Genomic DNA, 26,174 nt, shown 5'->3' with positions numbered 1-26,174 from the left:
TGTAACTCTTAGTATATATACAATATACTAAGAAAGAAAACAATATACTAATACACTAACGCCCCTGGCTTCACATGTACCTGGAACAGGATATCTATCCAACACAGAGATATAAGGAGAGTTAGGTGTAATGCAGTACAGAAAGCAGAGTGCTCTGATCAAGATTTTAGCAGAAATCCTTCAGCATACTGGAACAGTTCATTAACCACAGACTTTCACCAGTCTTCTAAAATTAGAATCACAAATAATAATAGCCTGGGTATGTATACCAATATGCACTCTGCTAACAAAGTGGCCAAAAAGCATTAAAAACTGTGGACAGCAATTTCTTTCCATCTGACATAGTTGGCCACTGCATTTCCTTCCATATCTCTCCAGAATAACACCCACAGCGTACTGCAGAACTGAGACTTTCATTTTGCCCCAGGACACTCCAGAAGTCCCACGGCAGGGTGAGTTGTGCTCATAAAGGACAAGAGAAGCCTTTTGAATTCAATGGAGTGTATTTATTGAGAGATTTTTAACATCTCCTCACCTCTTACCATTATTGCCCTTCCCTCATACATAAGCAGTTTTTCCTCAGGGTGAAAAAAAGTTAGCTTTTCTCAGCAAATTGGTGGAGAATTCTTGTGCTTTTAATGAGAAAAGACTGGCCTGTTCCTTTTGAAGTCATGGTAGTGTTGGCAGTGCTAGGCTGCTCCCCCCTACAGCAAATCAGAAGTTTACAAATAGTTGCAAGAACAAAACTTTTTTCAGGAGACTTAGTTCAAGTCCTTCCAATGGACCAGCCCAAACAAGGACACTTTTGCAAATGTCCCAGTAGAAAGTGCATAGAAGAACGTCACGACCTGTCCCTCAGGTCAGTCTCTATCATCTCCAGTCCTCCCAAAAGGAAATTGTCAGCCAGTCAATTAGGTGCTGTGAAGAAAAACTTTTTCTTCTGTGCTACTGAAGTACTCTTTCGAGCAGATTGCTGGGAGTCATCAACAGCAACCACAAACACAATCTGTTACCGTTTCCGATCACCTGGGTGGTGCTCACCCTTATGAGATCTTCGGCTGCATGCTGAAATCTACTGTGATGTTGATGTATAAAGGGTTGTGTTCCACTGAGAGCAGTTTATATGAACAAGAGTTCAGACCATCTGTTTTCCACGTTTTAGACACCTGACGTAGAATCTTCATCCTGAGGACAAAGAGGAGAAAATCTTCACTGGTGTGCACAGGAAAGGACTTTTGAGCTCGTTCCTACTGCTACTAAACTTAGAGGCAAAGCTACAGCCATTCTGCATCTATGGGAGGGTAACCTCGCTTCTCCTGTTCTCAGCATGGACAATCAGACATGGGGGAAAAAAGTCCTTTCATTTAATCTTTGAAATCGTATGCTCAAGTTGTGTCCATGTAACTATAACTTTGAAATTTTCAAAGGAACATCACCCAGTTGATTCTAGGCAGATGTCATGTACAGAACAGCTGCCAGCTGTGACCAGTGGTGTCCCCCACAGCCTCTGGGTACCACAGAATGCCTGTTTGGCCTAAAGCAGAGAGCTTGGCCCCCAGGTGCTCAGCTCCTAGCAACATAGCAACACAACACAAGGTGGAACGCTGTTCTCCACTCACCTCTCTTGATTCACCTCATTACCGTGGTCTCGTTTGTGGAAGATCATTGTGTACCTGCCAACCTCAGCAGATGGCCTCACCACTTTCATGTTCTGCATCTGAACCCTGGAAGAAACAATAGTGTCATGAGCAAGACGTCACCTATAAATAAGCTCTTAAGGGAAAAAACGCAACATTTGGAGATTTCATCTCGTGAAGTTGCAATCGAAGCAAGCACAGAGAACTGTAGGAAACTCATCTTCATCTCTTCCACAACCCATTTGCTAAAATGGGGCTCAGAGTTGGGTTTCTGGAAAACAGGTCCAGTAGGGTGACAGACACTTTTTTTTTTTTTGAACAGAAGCAGGTGGTTACTACAGTAGAGATCATGTAGAGCTCTAAGCATACATCACACAACAGAGTACATTTAATTAGCATTGTCTGCTCTCATTTGTGCTGCCCTCTATTAAACCTAGGAGGGCTGCAGCAAGATTCCACACATTTTACAACAAGTTCATTTCAACTTCTGCAATAAAAGCACCTATACCTCATAGTTCTCCACTTAATTAAAGCTCTTTTGCTAATAGTTGGCACCTGCAATTTTTTTTTCTTTGTAGACATGAAGAACAGTTTCTTTCTGAGAACAATGCCAGAAACACTGAGCCCCATGCATGGATTTAAGTGTCTGACATCAGGCACTTGGTTGGAGCTTTTGGCCTTAAGCATATCTGTGGAGCACAACAATTTTGCTCTGTCAGCAGCAAGGGTTAACTTAATTACAATGTAATTAAGGAATAGCCCAGGTCTTTGCTAGACACATCAGCAGCTGAAAGAGCAATAGGAAACCAAGGACTGAAGAAACCGAGCCCCTAGAGCTTTCCAGTGACTTCTTGTAGCAGTAAATTATGAAATAAGTGATGTGAAAATCTCTTTGTGATGTGCATCTTAGGAAGGGGCCCAAAAGAGATCATCACATTTGGCTCGATGCAAAACAGTAGGACCTAGAGTATTCCAGCCCAGAGTTCTTAAAGATACTGAAGGGGATGCTGCCATCTGCTGTCTCCACAGAAGGAGGCTGCAAGGATCTTCATACAACCACCAACCGAGACAAGCTTCCCGTTACCTATCCGCTGCCAACTCTGTAACCAGCCCAGTCCAACATCTACCCAAGAGGAAAGGCACGAGCCAAGACCAGTTGCAGTGTGCACTCTGGGTCATACGATTTGGTTTCCACACCAAGACCACAACACCTGCAAAGTTACGAGGTGCCATGCACAAGCAAGCATCACTTCTGGTTCCAGCCCTTTGCAAACCCTGTGGAGACCCTCAGCAAATCCTGCTCATCTGCTGCCCACAAAAACATTTGAAAGAACACCACTGTCACCTTTGTTCACTCATTAACTGTGACACTTCTCAGGAAGCTGGGGAATAAGACAGTACCAAGCCACCCCTCTACCACTAGAAAAGCCAGCTACCAGGAGGTCACAGAGAAGTCGGTGTGTCTAGCTAGGGGTAAAGAAGGGGGGGGGGGGAAAGTTATAATTAATAAGGGACAGAAATCAATGTCACCAATATATCTTTTCAATTTCTTGAGATGCAGCTGGCTGATCTGCTGAACTGACACAGAGAAAAACTCTCATTTGGAAGTTCCTAAATTTAACACAATTTCACTAGTGTAATATTACCAGGGGTAATAACTTTATGTCCCCCAAATGTTTGCTTGCATATTTAAGCAATTGAAAAGGGTAAACACTGAAGAATGACAGAGTACACCCAAGTTAGAAATTGACAGGCTCTGCCAGCAGAGCTTGCAGGGTTGTGGAGTTTCTTATTGGTGGGTTTTTTTCCTTCCTTCACTAACAGCAATGCAGGACACTGGGTTTCCTCCTAGGCAAAGGGAAAAGATCAACATAAAAGTTTTGTTCACTTCTTTGTCCCACTAAACCTCTCAAACTAACAAGTTTCTCCTACTTTGACAGGCATGTCTACAAAAAGTAGTTTTAACAAGAGCAAAGGGCATATGTATACACATGCAGTCTTCCTAAAATTCAGGTTATTCACTAACTATCATCACCACCATCCACGTACAAAATTAAGCCCTGCTTGGAGTAAATCATGGTAGTCAATGAATGCAAAAAACCTAGTCCCACCAAAACATTCCCACGCTCTTGCAAAGCATTGGAACTCAGTAAATTTGTGTCTCTGGAAAATCATACTCCAGTCTTCAGTCTCACCCTTTTGGTTATAAACAATTTCCAAGCAAGAATACAAATACCATGTGTCTGAAAGCAAAAAAAACGCAAACAAAATAACAACAAAAAAATCCCCCAAACTCCACAACAAACCCCACACCCAACCAACAATGCTGTCAGGAGGAGGATGAGGTCTCAGGCACGCTTAACCTTTTTGAAGAGGAAACCATTCACAGAACGACATCTCACACTCCGCATCCCCACTGCAATGCTGTTTTGAATTGGATGCTCCAATAGTGTTCCACCTTTGGAGGCTGGGTGTGAAGTCACACTGATCTCTTTAATTTTTATTTTTTTAAAATCAGTGCCTCCCCATCTCGCACCCATTGCCCTCTAGCCTTTTATTTATTTATTACCTGATTCGAAGGTCGTCATCTTCTCCACCCCAACCCCAGTAGCTGTTAGAGAATCCATTCACCTTGGAAAACTGATCTCTTGTTAGAGCAGTTACACCTCCAAAATATCCTTTGTACCTTAACCTAGAAGTATATGAGAAGTGAGAATGAAGAATTAGAAGTGAAGTTCTACCAACAATGAAAAAGTCACCCTGAAACTCTAGATCTAGACCTGTCTTTCCCAGAGTTAAGGGTGCACAAATCCATGAGGTAGGTCTTCTTCTCTTTCTCTTTTCACAAAATGGTGGTGATTTGCTCAGTCCAGAACTGTCCAACTGAGAGAACGTAACCATCTTCAATAGTTTCTCTCTCTTTCCGCGACTCCCCTTGCCAGCTAAAAAAGCACTTCACCTCAAGAACTCTGATGAGTAGAAAAGGAACAAAGCTACACACCAATACAGTGGAAACTTCACAATAATGACAGCCATCGACTATCTCAGAGCTGAATCTTAAAAACTTGAAATTAAATCAGACCACAGCAAGGGGGCACGTGCTATGGGATATTGCAGAACCAATTCCAAGGAAAGGTACAGTGTAAGTTACTTAGTAACCTAATGTAATGGAGCTCAGCTCTGAAGAAGATTAATTTTTAACACGGCTGCAGATGGCATTTTGATTTCTAGACGTATGTGAATCTAAACAGAGGAACAAACTGCCAGGGCTAGACAGTATCCCTTGTGGCATTTTACATGCCAGACAAGCAGAGGTGCTTGGGACTTCGCTCCAATAATCCCTTTGAGCCCAGGGGTTCCACCAGTTTTCAGTCCATCTCACTAGTCCGTACTTCATTCTCCTTGCCTGTCAATTAACCAAAGCAGTGTTTCTGTTGCGCTGGTGTGTGACCAACCTGTAACTCTCAGCACGCAAGGTGCAGTGCTCCAAAAACTTGTCACGAGCCTAGTTCATTTGTGCCTGTTCCTGTTTTCACTGTCTGTTTTCACTGAATAACTAGAAAGTGAACATTACTCTGTTTAAGGATTTGGACTTTCCACCTCTTTCTCATATATTTAACAGAGGAAACCCAGAAATGAAGCAGAGCTTGACTTCAAAGTACTCTGAAATCAGCTTTTGAAAAGCCCACTTCTAATTAATATTTAGAGTGACATGACATAAGAGGTGACTTTTTAAAGAAACCACATTCAATGAAACCACTTTAGCCACTAAATTCACCAAGCTCGGGAGCCTTTTTTGTTTGAGGTGGCCAGAACCTGACTTTTCACTTTGGATTATTTCTATCACACTATCACTTAGGGGGCCCACTTAGAAGTGAGAACGATCCTGTATTAGACGCTGTACGGCCAAATAACTAAAGGGCAACCCTATCCCTTGGTGAATTCTCACACTTGAGCTCTCAATATCAGAAGTTCAACAGCAAAACTTAAGTGGGGAGTTTTATTGGCACAATAGTGAGATCACACTGTCAAATTACAGGACCAGGAGACTGCAAATGTGTTTCTAGCTTTGATAGAAGGTCTTTGCACAACCCCTGTCACATTGCTTTCCTTACCCCAGAAATCAGGATGATGACAATGATCATTCATACAGGTGACCATGCAGATGACTTCAGAGGTGTCTGTATGGTCAGAAGGTACTCCAGAGAGGCAGAGTGTTACCACCAGAAATCTGGTGTACAGCTCCATCAGAAGAGGAACATTACCAGTAATACGGTACTTCCCAGTTGGTATTCTTTCCATATTCCTGGTCTCCTACCTGTATCCAGTACTGTTTCTGCCAACTACAAGGTGCTTTGGTTGTCCATCACACATATAACTGTTGAAGTCATTTTCTGGCACCAGATCCACATCATGGAAAACGAAACAGTCCCAGTTTGCTTCTTTTAGGGCCTCTATGTATCCTACATTCAGCAGTTTAGCTCGATTAAATTTGGTGGTGCCAGCCTGTGGAAGAGAATGGAAAAAAAGCCTCTGAAGGAGGTGTCAAACCTTTTGACCCAGAACTGTTCTTGGGCATTTGTTCTAATCATGCAACCACATTCATGCATCACAGCCTTTACAGCAGTAACTACAGAAGGAGCTACCCTATAGCATTAGATACACAAAGTGTTTCTGCATTCTCTCCTTGTCATGAACAAACACAGCCAGGGCCAGGAGGGGCTACGGTTGTCTGGGCACCGCAAGTACACACGCTTCGTGATGCAATTTTAGTGCTGTTGCTGCTCCTGGCCTGGAGTGCCCATCAGGCTACATAACAAAAGAGGCATCAGTAAACAGTTTAGGAAATGGCTCTCCACACAGCTGTGTCAGTAAGGCTTACGGAAGTTTTAGAAACAAACAAGGAAAAAACACAAACCAAACCAACAAAAAAAATCTACCCAAAAAACATTACTCCTGTACTAATTCAGTTATAGATGTCAGAGCTCCTGCCACAGAGGATGTATGTTTGTCCAGTCAGTTCAGAGTACAGCCATGCTTAGAGAGTTCACTGCATTACCTTAGGTCACACAGTAGGTGGCAGAGTGGGAAACGAAAAGCAGATCTCTCCATTTTTAACTCCTATCTATAACCTAATTATTATGCTGCACAGGCATTCCCTGTAGCACAGAGCTTGACCCAACTTTTACTAGTCTTTGTTGTTTGCTTTTGCTGTTAGTGCATCTTGGCTTTTCAAAAATACAATTTTTCCACCTTTGAAGTATACATGTATATAGACACACCTGGCAGTTTTGTAAGCTTACCTTGACACTCTCCACTCTGGAGCAACAAGTGTGCTTATCTTGCTGTTTATTTTTAACTGGGCTGCCAGCCTGTAGAAAGCTTTCTGCTCCTGAGGACAAGGTGATGAGTTGCCTCAAGTTTCCACCTGGGAGTCTAAGGGCCAAGCCCTGTGCTCCCAGAAGCTAACAGGAGAGTTATTTTCCAGAGCTAGGAACCTGATGTACTTGAAAAAATAAGAAAAGCAATTTTCAAGAGAAAGGGGTCATTTGCTAGAAGCTGCCTGGACTGAAAGAAGCTCCATGGGGGATGAGAAAGAAGCTGGCCTCCCCAGCCTGGGAGAAGGTCACCCGTAGGGAAAAGCCGTTGTATACAACACATGTTTTATTGTTCTGAGAAGTAACACTCTGCTCTGACCCAGCAATTTGTTGAAATGGCAATGGCCATCTGCACCAAGAAGATTTATGGCTCCGCACCTGCAGTGAGGGAAATACAGCCCAGTGCCTGGTCTGAGAAAGTAAGAGAGGGATAATTAATTGCTTCCATTTTCAGTCAGCGAATGAATTTTCCAAGAAAAATTAAGATACAATGTATCCAAAAATCTATTATGACAATTTTCCGAGTGGTTTTTTGGGGGGCTGTTTAGGGCTTTTTGGGTTTTTGTTTGGTTTTTTTGTTTAGGTGTCCTGTATATGAAAATATCCATCAGATAATCTTCTCCTGATGATGAAAACATAGGTTATTGAGTGAACAGAACAACTCAGGTGACTAATAAAGAACGTACAGAGAACTTAACTTGTATTGTGCACCAAACCCAGCCTAGTTCACAGCAGCAGTACAGTCGGGCACCACAGCCCACTTCCTGTGCAAAGGTAGCCCAAGGACAGCTAAAATGCCTTTCCAGGCAGGGCAGTTTTCAATGTTAGACCAGATGCTGTGCAAATAGCAAAGTTTACTCTCATCTTTTATTGAGGGGAGAATTGTCCCCCCTTGTTTCTATGCAAGCAGAACACTGACTGCATGACAAACATGTTAAGAAAACAATTATTCTCTCTCTCTAGGGGTAAATTGCAGACTGGCAATTTTTCAGCACTGCACTCACGTTTGCACACATTTGTGTAGAGAAACACGATTTTCAAGATGTTACAAGAAGCCCATAAAGAAAAGATCTGGAGTACACCCTTCAGTGGCTCAAGGAAAAAAAAATAAACATAAAGAGCCCACATCTTCATCTTCCTCCAAAGTAAACTGTGTATTTTAATAGTTAAATCCTGCTTTTAACTTCTTTAAAGATACTTAAAACAACTGATGACATCACAAATAGGGAGTGAAAATAGATTTGCCATAAAAGAGTTTTGTTAGACCCACTTTCCAGTCTTTGAGTATGCCTATCTACATAGAAAGGCTAAGCAGAAGTTTCCGGTCTCCCCAGTAAAAACTCTGACAGAGCAAGTCCAGACTTGACATTGCTGCTCACGAGACAGAACTTTTATACTTCCGTATTACTTTTTGCTAACATGACAACAGCCATTCTCCACCTCACACACTTCAATAAATAAAAGAACGTATGCCCATTCTCCCAATGATTTATTGCTAACCACTGCTCGCTAGCTGGAGTGAGCCATTTTCTGTATGATTTCAGTACATACTAATTCAGGAAAAACGTTTGGTTTTTCCACTCTATAGGCCACGTGATGACTCTAAATGAAAGAACAGACTGAAAGTATATATCCTGCCATGACTTTTGTTCTACTATGCCATTGACCAGAAGCGTAAACTTTCACCTAGAAAACAATGCCTCATACTAGTTAATTGACTCTAGCATCTTTAAACAGAAGGAAAGAGAAACTATATTAATTTAAGACCTTTTTCTCCTGCTGTCTGAAAAATCTGTTTACAATCAAATCAGAACATGTACATAAATGATAGTAAAAGAAAGCAAACACAACAGAAGATCAGGACCAAGACACCATATTACAAAAGAGGAATCTATAGTGCTTTTAGCTCATATGGCCAGAAGGCAAGAACCTTTCATGAAAGTCAATGTGGCACAGGTCTTGTATGCTCACTGACTCAGCAGAGATAGAATGAATGCAAATAAAGAAAGTAACAGATCTTCTAGGAACCAAATGCTCTGCCACGACTACTTCTTCCCACAGCCCTTGCTGGGCAAGTAAAGCACCTTCAAGCAGTGGCTGGCATGTTTAGTTTGAGAGAGCAGAAGTAAGTACAACCACATGATACACACAGCTTACTAAGCATGACAGCCAGCAAGCAGATGGGAGAGGGGAGCTAGATACAAACTGAGGCTGTCAATCCAAACAACTCCAAATTTAAAGACAGAAAACATGTCAGCCCAGTTAGGTATGTGTATACTGCAAGAGAAGCGAGTCGCATTGGCAAAGATGCTTGCTTTGAATGCTAACTCGGAAATAGGAAGGAGAAATGGACATCAGTTAAAGACGGTTTGTTAATACTGCCTGGCTTTGCCAACAGCAGCTGAGATCCTGTACTGCTGGTAGCAATGGCTGCACAAACCCTTACATCCCACAAGTAGATGTGTTTGAAGCAGGCTTGGAGGACTGATGTTAGACAGACAGCAGAGGCAGCAGCATGCTGAGCACTGTTGTCATCCCTCCCAGACACATCTCTGCACAGTTGCCTCACCTGGTGAATAACATAGATGCCATAGTCCAGCTGCTGCCTCTGTAGGAAGGGGTGGAGATGCTCCAGGAGGTACAGCAGATGCTTCTCTCGACTGCGGTGTGGGATGAGGATGGCCACACGCTGCAATGCTGAGCACTCCGTAGGGTGATACCGGCCCTTGACTACCTGAGGGTTCTCCTTTTGCACTTCTTCTAGTGTGAGAGATGCTTTGAAAGTAAGTTTGCTGGCACCTCCTGTAGGAGAAGCACAAGAAGCTTTCCTGAGATGTTTCTGGTTGTGGCTAGCCAAGTCACCTAATGAGGTACCCTGTAACCAGCATTAAAAACTCAGGTTCAAGCCCCATTTCCCTGTCTTTCCAAGAGAAGAGTAGTGCTACAAGGGCATCACGCAGGTAGTGGAAGGAGAGGGTATTGAGCATTTAGTTGGTTAAATGATAGAGTAATGATGATAAAAAAATATGTTAAAAGAAAAAAATCAAGATAAATTCCACCCTACTGCAGAAGGACTGGCCAGAAGCAGCTGCCAGGGCAAAGCAGAGGAGAAGGAAGTAGAAAGAGACATAGAACTGTGGCTGCAAGATGAAAGCACAAACAAAAACATCACAGGCTTAAGGCTATAAATTTGTAAGAGAAAATGTACCAAGGTTTTCTGTAGCCAAATGAAATTTTCATCACTTCTCTTGCACTGAGCTATCATTCCAGCCCCTCCGGACTCAAACTTGGCACACCCATGTCAGAGAACAATGCAGGCAACTGTGATGGCTACAGCTGCAGTGCGCTTACTTAAGCAAATATATCTTGGGGGCAGGGGTGGGGGTACGCAGCTAGACAGCAGCTTTGTGGACTTCTTTCCCTACAAGAGGGAAAGAACCCAGCTTTTCAAATGAATCTCTTGTCAGGTTCACAAAAAAGAAGAGGAAAACAACAATGACATGGTACTTCAAAGCAGAAGGCTGGTGCTGCTAGCAATACCAAGAAACACACACACAAAAAAGTAGACTAATAAAAATGGCCAAATCAATGAAACAGTCACTTGTTTGAACCTTCACCGTAAGTTGTGCTAACCCCAATGCAGCTGTGAAGTCCTTCAATTCTAAAGGCAGAGAGACAAAAGTATATCTAACGATGAAAAGGCAAAAAACTGAGCAAAGGTGAAAAGAGTTGTGGTTGAGATTAAGATATTTAAACAAAAAAAGCAAAAAGTTGTGTGTGAGCAAGGCAAAAAGAGAAATTCATTCATTACTTCCTATTGGCAAGCAGATGTCCAGCCACGTCCTGAGAAGCAGGGCCTCAGCACACGTAGCAGTTGTTGGGAAGACAAACACTGTAACCATGAACACCCACCCTTCTTTCCCTGAGCTTTTATTGCTGAGCACTATAAATAGTATGGTTCATATGGTATGGAATGTCCCTTTGGGTCAGATGGGGTCAGCTGTCCTGGCTGTGTCTGCTCCCAAACTCTTGCCCACCCCTCCCAGTCTATCAGATTTTGGGGGGCCAGGGAAGAGAGAAACAAAGTCTCAACAGGGTGCTAAGACCTTTCAGCCACAGCCATTCACTGAGGTGTTGTTACCAGAGCTGTTTCAGGGTCAAATGCAAAGCACAGCACCGTGCGGACTGCTATCCCAGCCAGAGCCAGCACAGGCACCCTGTGCCACAAGTGGCTTCCTCACTCAGAAGTGCTTACTGCAACCGGTTGCATTGTATGTTTCACAAGTGTATAGGAAGAAAACCGAGCCAGCAGCACCAAAGCAGATGTAACTTGTTAGAAAGAAGAAAGCACCATCACTTACGCAGGTACGGAGACAGAATTGGGCAGTGAGTCTGAAAAAACTTCACCATGGGAAATTCGGCAGTTGATTCGACCTTCGCTTCCTTTTGACTGCCATGCATGCTAATTACCTTTCTGAAATCCTTTACCATGCTCTTAGCTTTAACAATTTGCTCTCTGGAGTCCACAAAGTAGCAGAATGTGGCCCCTAGCACCATCGAACACAAAGTGATAAGCACTAACACTTTGAACTTATAGAAGAGGTGGAAAACATAAACGTTCAAGGCCATGGCTCTCCCTGATCTGTAAACAGCTTCCTCTGGCTTGATGCCAAGGCAGGCCACCGTGCATCCAGTGGGGATGAAACCAATCTGAGAAGAATGTCACAGTATGGAGGGAAAGTGGGAAGCAGAGAGGGCTGCCACGCTTCCTGAAGTTTCACAATTCATGGAGCCGTGGTGCTGTTTTGCTCTTCAAACGTCAGAAAATATGACTTAACCTGGACAAAGGAAAAAAGAAGGAGAGAGTTAGTTTCTGCAGCCTTCCACTGCTGTAACTTCACAGACTTGATTAAAAAAAAAAAATAAAACAAACTTATGACAAAAAAAGAAAGAAGCAGCAAATATGAACGACTGGTCAGAAACTAAGACACTGAACTTTGGTCCTAGCTCAGCCGCAAACCAGCTGCATGATTTTAGGCAAATCACTCTCCTGCTTTGTTCTTCACTCCCAGTTATTTGGTTTTGTGGGTTGTTTGTGTTTGTTTTTGGTTTGTTTTTTTTTTTTTAAGATCAGAAATCGCAACCACTATGCCACGTTATGCCTGTGTACAGTGCCTGGCGATACAGAGGCTTTACTACTTCTATTCCTACCAAAATTAACAACAGCTGCAAGGCAAGGGATTCTGCTGGCTGTGAGTAAAGTCAGCTCCCCTCACCAAAACAAAAACCACATAAATCTCTCCAGAATTAAACCACTTTCTTCTGAAAGAGAATATTATTGACAGCAGAGCTATGTTGCTCTGCACAACACACTGTGAACTGCACAATACTTAACAGGCATCAGAAATCACTCCTCCATACCTGCTGCCTGCCAGTACCACCTTGTGGGTCTTTGCCCAGTGTTCCCCTCTCACATGCTACTGTAGGAGGCAAATCTTCCTGCTTTTCAAGGGAAAGGTTCAGTTTGTCAGTGTTAGGTCTGTGAAGATCCAATCCTTGGTTCTGTTTCTTGCCCTCTTTCAAGAGCTTCATTTTCATACAGCCTTTCACAGCCATCATACTATGAAGTTACCATGCTAATACTTCTGTCTGTTATTATCATCTCATAGCAGAGAAAGAATGAAATTTTAATAAAAGAGAGCTTTGATATAGAAAACACACAAGAAAACTGCCACCTGTGAGAAGAATAAGGACTGAGGCCAAGTGAAGCAAAGTTGGTGATTAAAGACAATAGACACGAAACAGGCTGGATCAAAGAGAAGAAATACAAAAACATGGACGGTTATTTTATGCCAGCTTTCAAAACATACATGAGATCCTGGAGAAATATCGCAGGCAAAAGGAATACACTAACTCTACATTCCCTCTAGCCCAGGTGTCTTCTGGAAAAGTTTCCAATTTATAGGAAAGTATGTAGGAGCCAGACCTAGGCCCACCAAGATGAACTACTTGATGTACTGCCTGAGCTTCTTGGGGTTCACTGGGAAGGACCAGGTGCTGTCCCTCCTGGCAGGTGGTACACAGAGTGCCTGACCTGCTCTCTCCATCCACATGCACCACACAGTGCTGCTCTGAGGAAGCAACAGAAGAGTTTTCAGTGAACTTAGCACTAGAAATGAAGGATCTCTTGATCTACTTCATCTCTTCATCTACATCTACTTCAACCACACAGACAAGAGCAAAAAGAAAAAATGAAAAAAAAAAAGACTACACCAGAGAAGAGAATAGTACTCACAAGGAAATGAGGGGAAAAAAAGGGGGGATAAAAGGATAGGTTCTCAAGAAGGAAAAAAAACCCAAAAAGCCATAGTGTCATACTAATAACAACAGATTTTTTGGGGGGTTGCTGGGTTTTTTTCCTCCCCTCTGGTCTTCAAGAACGCAAGGACAGAACCACCAAAACAAAGAAAGGAAGTTCAAGTTCTTCTTAGTCCTTTCCTCCTTGTCTCCTAGCCCTTGAGACCACATTTTCCAATGAATTCTTTCTGTTCTTAGGTAAATTACACTGGAGACCACCTGGGTCTCTGCCTCATTGTTTTAAAAGACACAGAAAAATTAGCTTAGTGCTCTCATTTACACCCTTTCCCCTAATTTTCCACATGGGAAATCATCAGAATAGCCTGTAAGGTATTGACAGCATGGGTCTCTGCTACTCTCCAAAGGAAAACCAAGAATGAACAGAACTAGTTTTTCTTCCGTTGATACCCATTAGCTTTATTGTCAGAACAGGAAGGGAAACACCAGCCACAGAGCAACATCCAACTGAACTACAAAATAAGAAAATCTACGCAGTTCAGGACAGTTATATACATCTTTAAAAAAAAAAATAAATCACGAGAATCATCACATCTAAGCTACATGCTGAGAGCACACAATACTCTTTCTACTGTCAGCTTGTAATAAAAAACTGGAAAGCAAATTTGAGGTGCAGTCAGTAACACATTTCACAGATACAGTAAGCTCAACTACTTTTTTTCTGAAGGTAATTTCATAGAATCATACAATGGTTTGGATTGGAAGGCACTTTAAAGATGATCTTGTTCCAAGCCCCCCTGCCACGGGTAGGGACACCACCCACTGGACCAGGTTTCATTTTATAATGCTATGAGGAGTAAAACAGTATCCAGATTCCAACAGAACATATATAAACTTTGAATGCAAATACAAACAAATCTCAAGCCTCAGTTCTAAAAATCTTCACACTCACTCAGTACACCTCCTTGCTGTATTTACTTACATACTGTGGTAAAACCATACTGCCATCACTTCTCTCTTCTACACAGCCAACACAGAAGAGTGAACTAGAAATCTTTTTCTTCTTCTGTATTATCAGAGTTGTTCAATGAATTCTTACTACTGGGAATGCAGGCTGATGGGGGCAAGGGGACCAAGATGTGAAAAAGCATCAGGAAAAGAGGGAAGAGGAAATTCTCAATTAAAGACAGAGAGAAAAAGAGCAGCAGGATTCACTGTCCAGCAAACAGGACACTCCAGTTTGCCCAAGAAAATAGGAGAGCATAATCATTGGTTTACAATTAAGAAAAATTAATCAAAAAGTTTGAAGTGGGCTCAAGCAGAAAATGGATTAAACCCAGTTAAAAATCTCCCCATGTCTCCAAAGTCTCAACTCAGTCTCCACAACAGGTGTAGACAAAAATCACCCCAACTAAACAGGAAAATAAAAGTAAGCAGAAGGAAATTAAATGGGAAAACTATATGAATGGAAGAGAAAAATGCTGAGATTTTCAATTAATATGTTTTGTTTCAGCATTGAATTTTACTTCTTACATTTTGCTGAGTCTTGCTGGTGGACATGCCATAATAATATAAATTAGCAGCCATGGTGCCCTAACATGCAAAAATATTATACTGATACACTTTGATTTAAATAGTTCCAGTTTTTAGCTCAACTAATGAGCAGTAAACAGGATAGAGTTTGGTTGTGACTATTGCCAGCTGAAATACCAGTGCATGCCTTTCAGCCCAGCGTTACTTTCCAGTTAGCTGTCATTAGGTGTCATACCAGGGAAAGACTTTTGCACAACAGAAGTGGTTCTGAACCACAGTTTTGTTCAAATTTCAGCTCAGCTTAGGACTCTGACTCATAACTGTAAGAACTAAGGAAATAATGGTCCAATATGCTTTACCCTATCATCCCACTGTGTATCGCCACTGAAACAACAGGGATTCAAATAAAAGAGAAAATGCTCACCACCCACTGCCAGTTTATACTCCCCAATAGTTGCATACAGGAAATCAGTGATAAGCTACATTAATGACCCGAGAAGAGTAAACACGGTGGACCCCAGGGGTAATATTAGCCGGTAACTGTTAAATCAAAGGTCTTATGATTTGCTTTTTTAAACTCTACTTGCAAGTACCCATGCAATAATCTGAATTGCTTCCTTTCATAACTTCTCAGTTACTGTCCAGGATCTAGCAGGTGAATCAACCAGACCAAGGTAACCTGTCCCCACAATAAACCTGCACAAAACGTTTGCAAGAGGAAGAAGCTCCTTCACCACCACCCAACCCAAGTATGTCACAGACTAACCTGGGGTAACAAGGACAACTTGAAGTTAAGATACTGAAATTAACGTGCAAAGAATGACTATCAACAAGTGTTTTGCAAAAAAACAATTTATTAAATTCATAGCCTCCCACATTATCAGAAGGAGACTGCATTTAAAAAAAAAAAAGTTAAAACAGTTGTTTACCTCTGATGCACAGGCTGGTACAAGTGGGCTGTTGGCCAAAGAAATTCTTTTTTCCACAAATAAAATATAAAACTAAAAATAAACTATCCATGGAAAAAGACATAACAAAACATCAGGAAGCAATCAACAGTATTAGTCAGAAGAACAGGTTTCTGAAATACCTTTTATTTTGTTGTTAATATCCGGAAGAGCACTCAGATGTAAAATTGCTAAGGTACAAGGATGTTAAACCATGAACATAAACTCAGAACTTACAGCACCAACTTTATTTCTACCCTCCTCCCCTCCTATTGTTAGGTGAAATCTCACACATACCAATTTCCTTTGTCAGCTTTAGGAGATTCCTTTATAAGCAGATGTTACTAGAAGTTCACGGCTCTTGACTCTGACAAATATTCAGCCCGCACTACTGTCAGTGTGCATTATTTCACATAACTAACCCTACATCTTCACTGAGTTCTATGGCACCAACAGAATGTTCTCTTGCTTAAAATACACTTGAGCACTTCAACAGAACAGCATAAATATGCATATATGATCACAACGATTAGTCACTTTCAGCTCATCACAACACACATGCAAAAGGGAATAATTAATGTTTCATAAACTTGCAGTTTGGTATTTTGATGTTTTCTATGGAGAAAATAGTATGTATTTCAAAACATGGAATGCACGGAGGGATTTCAGGTATTTTAAGTAGGAAAGCATACACAAATCAACTTACCCATCAATTTACCTTATGTTATTACTTCATAGGTTAAAAGGTATTAGGTTTTTCTTTTCTCCTGAGACACAGGAACGGCATGTGCTCAGAAAGACATTGTCTGAATCTACTAAGAAGCAATAAAGAACCGTACCCTCATGAATGAAGGTGACTGGGAGACACAGTGAAGAGGTGGCACTTTTATGACTTCCACCAAAGATGGAGAAATTATAAGGACAATAACTAGAAATAAAAGAACAAGCAAGAGCCTTAAGAAAATCTTGCCTGTCCGAGAAATGAAAGGAAAACTTGATCATCACCCCTCTGGAGGATGCTGCTTTACTATTTCACGCTAAGGATTCTTCATTTGAAAAAGTGATCTTTTAACAGCAAGCTAAAAATACTTGGGTTGCTAAGTCAGGTACCTAACCCAGAGTCAAGAACACGAGAGTTTGGGCCTTGTTAAAGAAATGAGAAAAAAATTTAAAAAAAAAGTTAGGCCCAAGGCCTACTGTTAATAAGCCACACTTGGAGAAATAGTATAAAAGCCAGAGTTGTAACGCATCCATAAAATCATTATCAATGGAATAGCCTTAATAAAATACTAACTAGAATAGTCATGCAGAATCTACTCCTACCTTAATAAAGCCCAACAGTCATTCTGCTGTTCACATGAAACAATGGAGCAGACACTTTGCACTTCATAACTTCCAATTAGATAAAATAAAACCCTTACCAATTAGGTACAGGTTGAGGATACACAAATCACAATGACAGGATGGTTGAGGTTGGAAGGGACCTCTAGAGGTCATCTGGTCCAACCCTCCTGCTCAAGCAGGACCACCTAGAGCCAGTTACCCAAGACCATGTGCAGACAGCTTCTAGATATCTCCAAAGATGGAGACTCCACAGCCTTCTTGGTCAACCTGTGCCAGGGCTCAGAGATCCTCATAGTAAAATAAGTGTTTTCTGATGTTCAGATGGAACCTCCTGTGTTTCAGTTGTACCTATTGCTTCTGGTCCTGTCACTGCGCACCACTGAGAAGAATCTGGCTCCATCCTCTTTGAGCTCTCCCTTAACATATTTATACACATTGGGAAGTTCCTCCCCGAGCCTTCTCTTCTCCAGGCTGAAAAGTCCCAGCTCTCTTAGCCTTTCCTTATAGGAGAGATGGTCCAGTCCCTTCGTCATCTTCATGGCCCTTCATTGAGCTCTTCAGTATGTCCACACCTCTCTTGTAATAGGGAGACCAGAAATGGACATAGGACTTCAGGTATCGCCCTCATCTTCCTTTTGTTACCTACATACTCACAGAAGCTCTTCCTGTCATCTTTGATATCCTTAAGTCATGGTTGATATATTGGTGAGGGGTGAAAAAAGACCACCCAGTCAGACATTAAAACATGTGTAAACAATAATACAATCAAAAATTCAATGCTAAACAGATCTTGCTATAAACAATAATCCCCAAAATGCTGGAAATGTGGTTCTTCCTTCTTCTATACTTTGTAAGTCAAGGGTGACTATCCCTCAAATACAGGTGGGAAAATATCTGTGGTTCACCTAAGCTTTTCTCATAGCTGTCAAACCTGTCTACCTAGATCTGACCTTCCCCAAAGGTACCAAGAAACTTTCATAGGTACATAAAGTGAAATGAATTCTCAGTGAAGCATAACCAAACCTAGTTTAGAAAGTTACAGTTGATTATAAGAGCATTTCAGGCCACAAGGTTAAAAACACCATGACACCTATTTCAAAATCCATGCAAAAAAACCCAAAAACATAGTTATCCAAATATGACACCAGCCAGAATTCCAAAATCAATGAAAAATGAGAAAGGTCTCCATCTATATGTAGACAAACTCATATCTAGATAGACACCACAAACACACTTCTAATTATATCCAGGATCATATCGAGGCACACCGCATGATCTGCATTCCTCAACATCTTACCTGTACTGATGTCTGTCCCTGTGCTCCACAGCTCTTCTGCCAACTCAAGTTCTGTAGCCTGCTATATTTTTTGCAACATATGCCAAACCCTACTTGCTTGCTCCAAGGTTCCTAGCACTGTTCCGAATAGCCTACCTGTAGGAACCTATCAGAAATGCAGTGCTATATGAATCACTGCATAAACCGGGGAGTGGAGAGGGGAGGGGGTTCAATTCTGATCCTTGAACCTGTTGGCATGAACACAAAACCTTAACTTGCTCTCTATCCAGGCAGGCCAAAATAGTAAGCAAGGTTCCAGCATGGACAAGACTTCTTCCTAAGCAAACTAGAAAGATCAGAGCCATCCATTTTCATTCAGGACTCTCCCCAACAGAAATACATAGGCATTAGAATCCGACAGGCTGTGCAAGCACAGAGCGAGTGAACAATGCACGTGCAAGCCCCGTGCAAGGGCTGCAGGGTCAATCCACCCATGTGCAGTGGGCATTTACCAGCAGCCTGACTGAAGCCACTAGCATTACCAAGCTCAGAGACACACAGAAATTCCGGACTAAATGTGGTTCTTCTTTATCTAGGCAAAACGCCTAGGCAGACAAAGACTATCAAACAGGAAGATGTTTGCAAGATACTTGCAGCCCTGACCTAGATATCAGTGCAGGAAAGTAATCTTATGAACAAAATTTTATATGCAATTGGAGTTGATAAAAACATCTTTTTTTTCAAAACTTATTTTTCTCCAATACATTTTTATATAAAAATTTCTATTATGATAATTATGCTGAAGCCTAAAGTCACATGATTACTTATCAAAAAAGTTACCTTTAACAGTATAAATAATCAGTAAGAACATACTTTCTGCCTAAATTTTATTTTTCCTGTGTTTGTATTTAAAATAATTCACCTTGTATGGAACATCTGCAGAACAGCTCCAGAAAGATACTTTCATTTGATGCATGGAAAATTAATTTACACAACCTAACGTTCCAATTCTACCTCTCACACTGCCCAGTAAGGACAGGTTTCCTATCATGCAGTGATTTTCCAGAAGCCCCTGCAACCTCCTCAGGCTCACATACAAATTCACAGACAGCAGAACAGGTTCAGCAGCAAAAAAGATTAACTTCATTCCAACTTTAAAAACCCTCATAAGTTCAAGCAGGTAATGAAGCATGGCAGAGCTTCTTGGAACTGCATTTATCAACTCCATACTATACATACTATTACTTAGTATGTTATTGAGGTCAAAGTCAAAAGCAGCAATAGGTTAGCTCTGGAACTATCATGAAGCAGTATAGCAATCGTCTTCATTACTTCTACAAGAAATAATTAAATTCTTTACAATTGTCAAGGTAGAAGGATCACTCTACAGCATCAGCTTTTCTATGCAAGAGTTCAAGTCCTCAAGCTTTACAAGAGTGCAAACCTGCTCCTTTCAAAGGCATTTCCTTTTCAGCAGATTAGGTTTTTAGTACAGCATTAAGCTAATAGTTTTTAACACCTCTTTTATACAACACTTCTATAATCCTATTGCCTCTGCCTATTAAAAAAACACCAACTGCACTGAGAAATGGTGAAGTCATGCGCTATTTAAAAACAAAACAAAACAAACCCAAACAAAAGGAAAAACAAAACAAAACAAAACAAAAAGAAACCAAATCCTCAGACAAACACTCCTTCCACCCCACCTACTACTTCTCAGGATTTCAAGGCAAATGAAGCAAGCGCATTAAACCACTCACTGCTGCTGCCACATCCCTCCTTCCTGTAGAGCAGTCACTCCAAGGAGTACGGAGAGCGCTACGCAAGCGGCAGACACTTTTCATCCAGGAAACCCCACACCATAAAGAGACCTCTGTTACCTCAGCTCAAAACTCACATGATGACTGGAAAAAAAAAAAAAAAAGAGCCAACACATGCTGCTTTTCCCCAGCTCCAAGAGGTTCCTGAGTGCCGTCCCACATGCCCCTCCTTCAGGTCATGGCCCAGCCTGGGATGGCAGACAGCCTCTCTGCTGTCCTCCTAGCACAGCAGAACCAGCACAGGGGCACCTCAGTCATATCTTGACAGAGCACTGTGCCAGACACAATACTGCATATAAATAATTACTACAACAAACCATCTGATTAGAAACAAAGCCTTTGCTCCTAAAAGCAAACCACAATTTCTATTGAAGCCTCTTTGGTATCTGCTCCATTTGGAGACTTTTAACATTAGAGATTACGTTCTTCTTACATAGATCGAGCTGTCCACCCTCTTGCCCATACCTGTGGAGAAGTCCAGGCGCTCCCACTGCACCCCTCTCCGTTATAGGACATACCTGCAGATGACACTGCCACCACAGACAGATGTACACTGTACATAAGGGTGTTTCAACCACCCTGGCTTACTCACCAGCCTTTTCACATAAGGTAACTGATTACTACAAGGTTGTCCCTCACTGGTGCTTTTTCCACCACTTTGCCCCATAACACTCCGCTAGCAATCTCACAGAACCCGCAGGATGGCTGTCCCTTTGCCATCTTGCCCACCTGGGGCTCTCCCAGGCTACCACGACATTAGCTGTGCTGGCCGAGCTCCAGTCTGACACGCAGTTCCCAGGAAGAGTTTTGCTGCCGACCTACCTAAGCCTCCTCCCTCACTGCTATATATTCAGCTGACAACCACACTTCCTTCAGTAGAATTGCAGTAGAATTGCATTAATCTCTTGTAACTCAAACCTGTTTGAACTCTTTGTGCAATATGTACACTCCAAAGCTTCCCCAGTAAGCCTCCTCTATGCCACAAAGGTCGCCTTATCAGGACTGCCCAGGAGTTTTGGGGAAAGACTTCCTTATTTCAGACACTTTGTAGCGTGAAAAAAACCTTTAAGACTAGTGCATGTTTCAACTGGTCAGGCACATCAATTCAGACCAGCCTGGATCTCGACTGTCACTGTCTCACTTCCCTCTCCCCTTCGGTCCACAAACTATAACCTCTCTGCAACAGCACCAGCTCCCGTGCAAACATGAGGTTAGCTGGATCAGGGGCAAGCAGTAGTTCTAGCAGCCTTCCCGGATCCTCTGTCTACCCTTCCCACAGAAGAACGTCAGAAGGTATGACTATCAGCAGAAATACAGTTGCTCGGCTTTCAATTGAATAGGAACTGATATTTTAGTAGGATGATAATATACGTTTCCAGGTGATAACTGTTACATTCTACAAACTGCATCGAACCAGACAATTTTAAAGAGGAAATGTACGAGTTAAAAAGAAACAGACCAGGGTGCATTTGTGGGGCCTGATTAGAATAACCGCCTCGACCAGCTAAAACATTCCAGTTGTGTGGAGAATACAAGCAGATGTGCTAGCTCCACACTCTTTTCTTGCTATTTATTACTTGATAACCGCTTGATATTAAATGTAAAAGAACAAAAGTACTGGCAGCTCCAACTCCCTGAATTACAAACTAAAAAAGATAAAGAATACGTAAGACACCAGGAAATAACCCAGATACTTCCCTTACATAACTTACTGTCTCCGTGTGGGGGGGTATCACGGAAGAAGTGATTGCAACAGATACGAATGAGGAAAGGCCTGGTTGGCAAATAGAATAAATCCATTTCATACAGAAGGAACATCATAGGACAAAAGCACTGAAAGTAGACTCCCCATACATCTGTAACCCTGACATGCAGGACAAAGAAGAAATCAGGATCTCACCTATCCCTATCAAGGATGCCATTGTTCTTCCACCCAACGTCACCCCAAACAAGAAGTGCTATTCCTCTGTTCCAACCTGCTTTGGTTTACGATCAGAGTCGAACAACTTGCTCCAAAGGGAATGCACTGGACAACAGAAGCTGTCCCTGAGTGCTGGTATGCATGAAGTCCATTGTCTTTTGAATGCGTGTCACTGATTTTCTGGCTGCCAAGACACCCACCCAGCCACACTCTTACTTCTCCCCAACAGGACAGGGGGAGACAGTAAGATGAAAAAGCTCAGGGGTAGAGAAAGACAGGGAGATCACTTCTCAATTACCATTACAGGCAGACAGGCTCAACTCAGGGAAAATTAATTTATTGCCATTTAAAAATAAAGTAGGATGGCAAGAGATAAAAACTACAACACGTTCCCTCCACTCCCTTGTTCTCAGGCACTTCACTCCCTCATTCCCACCTCCTCTACTCCCTACCCCACAACAGGGAAGAGGGATTGGGAATGGGGATCAGTCCGTAAAAGCTCCTCTCTGTCACTCCTTCCTCCTCTCAGTTTTCCCCTACTTCAGCGTGAATCCTTCCCACGGGGTACAGTCCTTCACAAACTGCTCCACCATGGGTCCCTTCCATGTGCCACAGCTCCTGCCAGAAAATCTGGTCCTATGTGGGCTCCTCTCCACAGGCTGCAATCCCTACCAGGAGTCTGCTCCGGCATGGGCTCTCCACCAGCTGCTTGTGGGTATCTGCTCCAGCTCAGCTCCCTCCACAGGTTTCCAGGTGGGTATCTGCTCCACACCAGAAGAGCCTCGTCCCCTCCTTCTCTGGCCTTGGTGTTCACAGAGCTGTTTTTCACCTTTTTTGTGTGATTTCCACCCCCCTGCCCTCTATCTCCTCACTCCTCTCACAGCTACTGCACAGCATTTTGCCTTTTTTTTAAATACACTTTCCCCAAGGCAACACCAGCCTGGCTGGTGGGCTCAGCCTTGGCCAGCGCTGGGTCCATTTTGGAGCTGGCTAGAACTGGCTGTGTTCAGCACACCTTGGCTCTAGCATTACTCTTGTTCCAGTGCTTCACAACTGTATCAAACATTAGATAGCCAATATACAGTTACTTTTAACATTTCCAGACAATTTGGTGAGCAAGCAGTAGACATTTTTATATAGTCACATTTCACTTATAAAACAGAGGCCCAATTCTTGGCAATTACCCAGTGCTAAAACATCACATTAAGATTTCTGAGTTTACCAAAGGAAAAGCTCATGCTTTCTTTACTAAGCGAGTACAAAGCATTTGCTGCAAATGACCCAACAGCATTACCAAGCACAGGCCAACTTGAGCGGGTGCTACTCCTGTACTCCAGTACAGTTTTCACTTTCCTAGGATGCAACGAACTCTGATTTTACGCTAGGAAATGCAATCTAATGTCTCCAGGCCAAGGAACACACTTATGAATGGCCTCTCTTGTTACACAACTACAGCTGAGCCGCTGACTCCACTGTGAAAGACGCAGCACTCAGACTGAGCACAGCCAAAGAGATGGAGTAAGGCATACAGCAAACAGTACTGGCATACCTTGTAACTACCTAACTGCTTAGCAGGGAAATACCTTTTTAAAAAAATACAGCACAGTTTAAAAACACCTTCCCCCCAAGGTCAGTGGAATATCCTGAAAAAGCACATGGTGAAACAGATTTCTGTGAACACAGGAATCTCATGTATAATGGAAAGCTAAGGTCATGATTCAACTCAGCAGTAGCCTATCTTTTTCTGGCAGCTGCTGCATTGCTGGAGTGGCATCAGTCAGTATCGATGCCAGATGTCAGAGACCTTGCTGCTTTCCAAAAGAAAAACAAACCCCAAAAAACTCAAAACAACCACTCAACACATTTCTGGCCAAATTCCTCACTTGCCTCTCTCCCGCACAAAAAATAACACCTGAGAAAAACACATACATTAAAACTATGCACATTCTTATTTGAGCTTTAAGTACTTCACAATACATTTTTTAAACTGAAGTGTCAACCACAGATAGCTAAAGCAATACAAGACAGAAGCTGAAGTAAGAAGTATAGACCTGCGGCTACTTAATATATTTATAATTTTCAGTTTACAAGTATCTAGGAACAAAGTTGTAAAAAAATGAAAAGTTGTACATGAGTTATGAATGCATAACTAATAACAGAATCCTACTATTTGTTTCTTATGGAGGTACTTCAGCACGAAAACTGCACCGAGGACATTCCAGTTGAAGCTTCCGTAAGCATAAATGGATTTTACTTTTTTTATATTATTATTTTTTGCAGTCTTATCTCAGTAAGGATTACAAATTGTCATTGCCTACTGCAAAGAGAGCTATCAAAAAACTGTGTAGGTGGCATGATTTTGGTAGGCAAAAAATGAAAAGGTAGAAATGTACAGGCCCTTTTCCATGTTCAAACACTACTTAGATCTATGTAGATTTTCAACCAATATGCAAATTTTTTTTTATGCAGGAGAAAAGTTTCAAACATGTAATTTAAGAGCTCTAACTCACATCCTTTGGAAGTGTTATGGCCTAGAACAGTGTTTGACAGAATCCAAAACTGTTCCAACAATTCTAGCTCAACCTAGCAACAAGCAATTTTAATCATATGCTTGTGAAAATAATTCTAAAAACATAGCCCCCAAGAATCAGGATACTATTAAACCTTTTGGACAAGCAGCTCAGTAAAATTTCAGGCAGTGGGAGACAGTGCACCATTCTTCCTCCCACTCTGTTGCTAACCTCTTTTCCCCATCTCACTGGATCTTGCTGGGGAGTCTAGAGAACCAGAAGTAAGATGTGATGTGGACTCCTCCTCTCCTACTTCCTCAGGGTTAAAGAATTCCTGTCCTTTTACAACCCTCCTCCTCACCCAAGCAGCAGCAGGGCTCCTGCTCTTTCCAGGAGCAAGAGAGAAGATCGAGGGTGATGATACTGAACTCAGAAGCATATTAGGGGAAGGCAGCTCCTTTCTAACTCGTCGCTTCTTATTTCTATGCAGGCATTACCCCTCCCCATCTCACTGAAGAATAAAATCAGCCGCAAGAGTTTCAAAGTCAACTACAGGACTGAAGACTGAGGGGGACACATTTTCATCAAATGAGAGCTCCCGTAAACCTGTGCAAGTCTCCTCTCAAGCCCTCTGATCACTGTTCCGGCTCCTCCAAAATAACATCTAGAACAATAAGTGAAGAAGTTTATGTCTTATCAGTGTGCAGATTTTAGTGAGCAGCATCATGTGCCGGCGCTCCAGTTTCTCCACGCGCGCAACGGAGAAAATAGCACCAAGTACTAAATTTACTTTACCACAAAACCGTCCAAAAGCTTTAATTAAAACGAAAACACCAGCGCACTATATCCATCCTCCTGCCTTAAAACCTCCGAGCCCGATAACAGTAAGTACTTCCACCCGGTACATGTTGTTAAGACACGGAACTGCTCCCAATTACACCCGTAACCCCACAGTACCACGAAACGATGTGCCAGCAGCCGCGTTGGCAGGACCACATCCCTGAGCGCTGCCTTTGATGTTCAGGAGGGATGCACACTCGGGGGACTGCCCAAGAAGCAGAAGGCCAGACAAACTTTCCTCCACCTCCCGGGCGCTCCAAGTACGAGGCACAATTACCAACAAACCTCAGCCCTCCCCTCTCTCTCGAGAAGGTTTTAAAAACTGCAACACCGACCAGGAATTAAACCGAATTTACCCCTCACTCCCACCTCTGTACCTCTCCCTCCACAGTTTAACCCAGCCCCAACGCTCCCTTCCGTACGCCCACCTCCCGGCCGACCCTCACGGCGGGCAGACCACCCTTCTCCCCCCGGCGCTCCCCCAAACCCAAACCCAAACTCCTACCTGCGAGGCCCGCGCCTGAGGGCACCCAGAGGCCTGAGGGCACCCAGAGGCCGGACGGACAAACGGACAGCCAGCCGGCCGACCCCCTCCCGCCGCCGCGCGCCCCTGCCAACCGCCACCGCCGCGCGCAGGCGCCCTCCCTCACCGC

At 42.6% G+C, this 26,174-nt stretch overlaps 1 protein-coding gene across 2 annotated transcripts in view; it reads right to left on the bottom strand.

Annotated features, from left to right (window-relative positions):
- Positions 1-502: 502 nt before the first annotated feature.
- Positions 503-26,174, bottom strand: part of B4GALT4 (UDP-Gal:betaGlcNAc beta 1,4- galactosyltransferase, polypeptide 4) — a 26,141-nt gene continuing 469 nt past the window's right edge. The window contains exons 1-7 of one of the 2 annotated variants that reach the window (XM_014957228.1): positions 26,027-26,156; positions 11,377-11,853; positions 9,585-9,817; positions 5,956-6,143; positions 4,207-4,329; positions 1,620-1,724; positions 503-1,185 (exon numbers count right to left, since the gene is read on the bottom strand). In XM_014957228.1, the coding sequence (XP_014812714.1) occupies positions 1,044-1,185; positions 1,620-1,724; positions 4,207-4,329; positions 5,956-6,143; positions 9,585-9,817; positions 11,377-11,644 (1,059 nt within the window). In that variant the 5' untranslated portion in view covers positions 11,645-11,853; positions 26,027-26,156 and the 3' untranslated portion in view covers positions 503-1,043. Of the gene's footprint in view, positions 1,186-1,619; positions 1,725-4,206; positions 4,330-5,955; positions 6,144-9,584; positions 9,818-11,376; positions 11,854-26,026; positions 26,157-26,174 lie in introns of those variants that run through there. The other variant, XM_014957229.1, reaches the window with a different exon arrangement.

This window comes from Calidris pugnax, unplaced genomic scaffold (assembly GCF_001431845.1).
Source record: "Calidris pugnax isolate Ruff unplaced genomic scaffold, ASM143184v1 scaffold225, whole genome shotgun sequence".
In the NCBI taxonomy this organism is placed as follows: Eukaryota; Metazoa; Chordata; class Aves; order Charadriiformes; family Scolopacidae; genus Calidris; species Calidris pugnax.
This window is presented reverse-complemented; position numbering and strand designations above follow the sequence as displayed.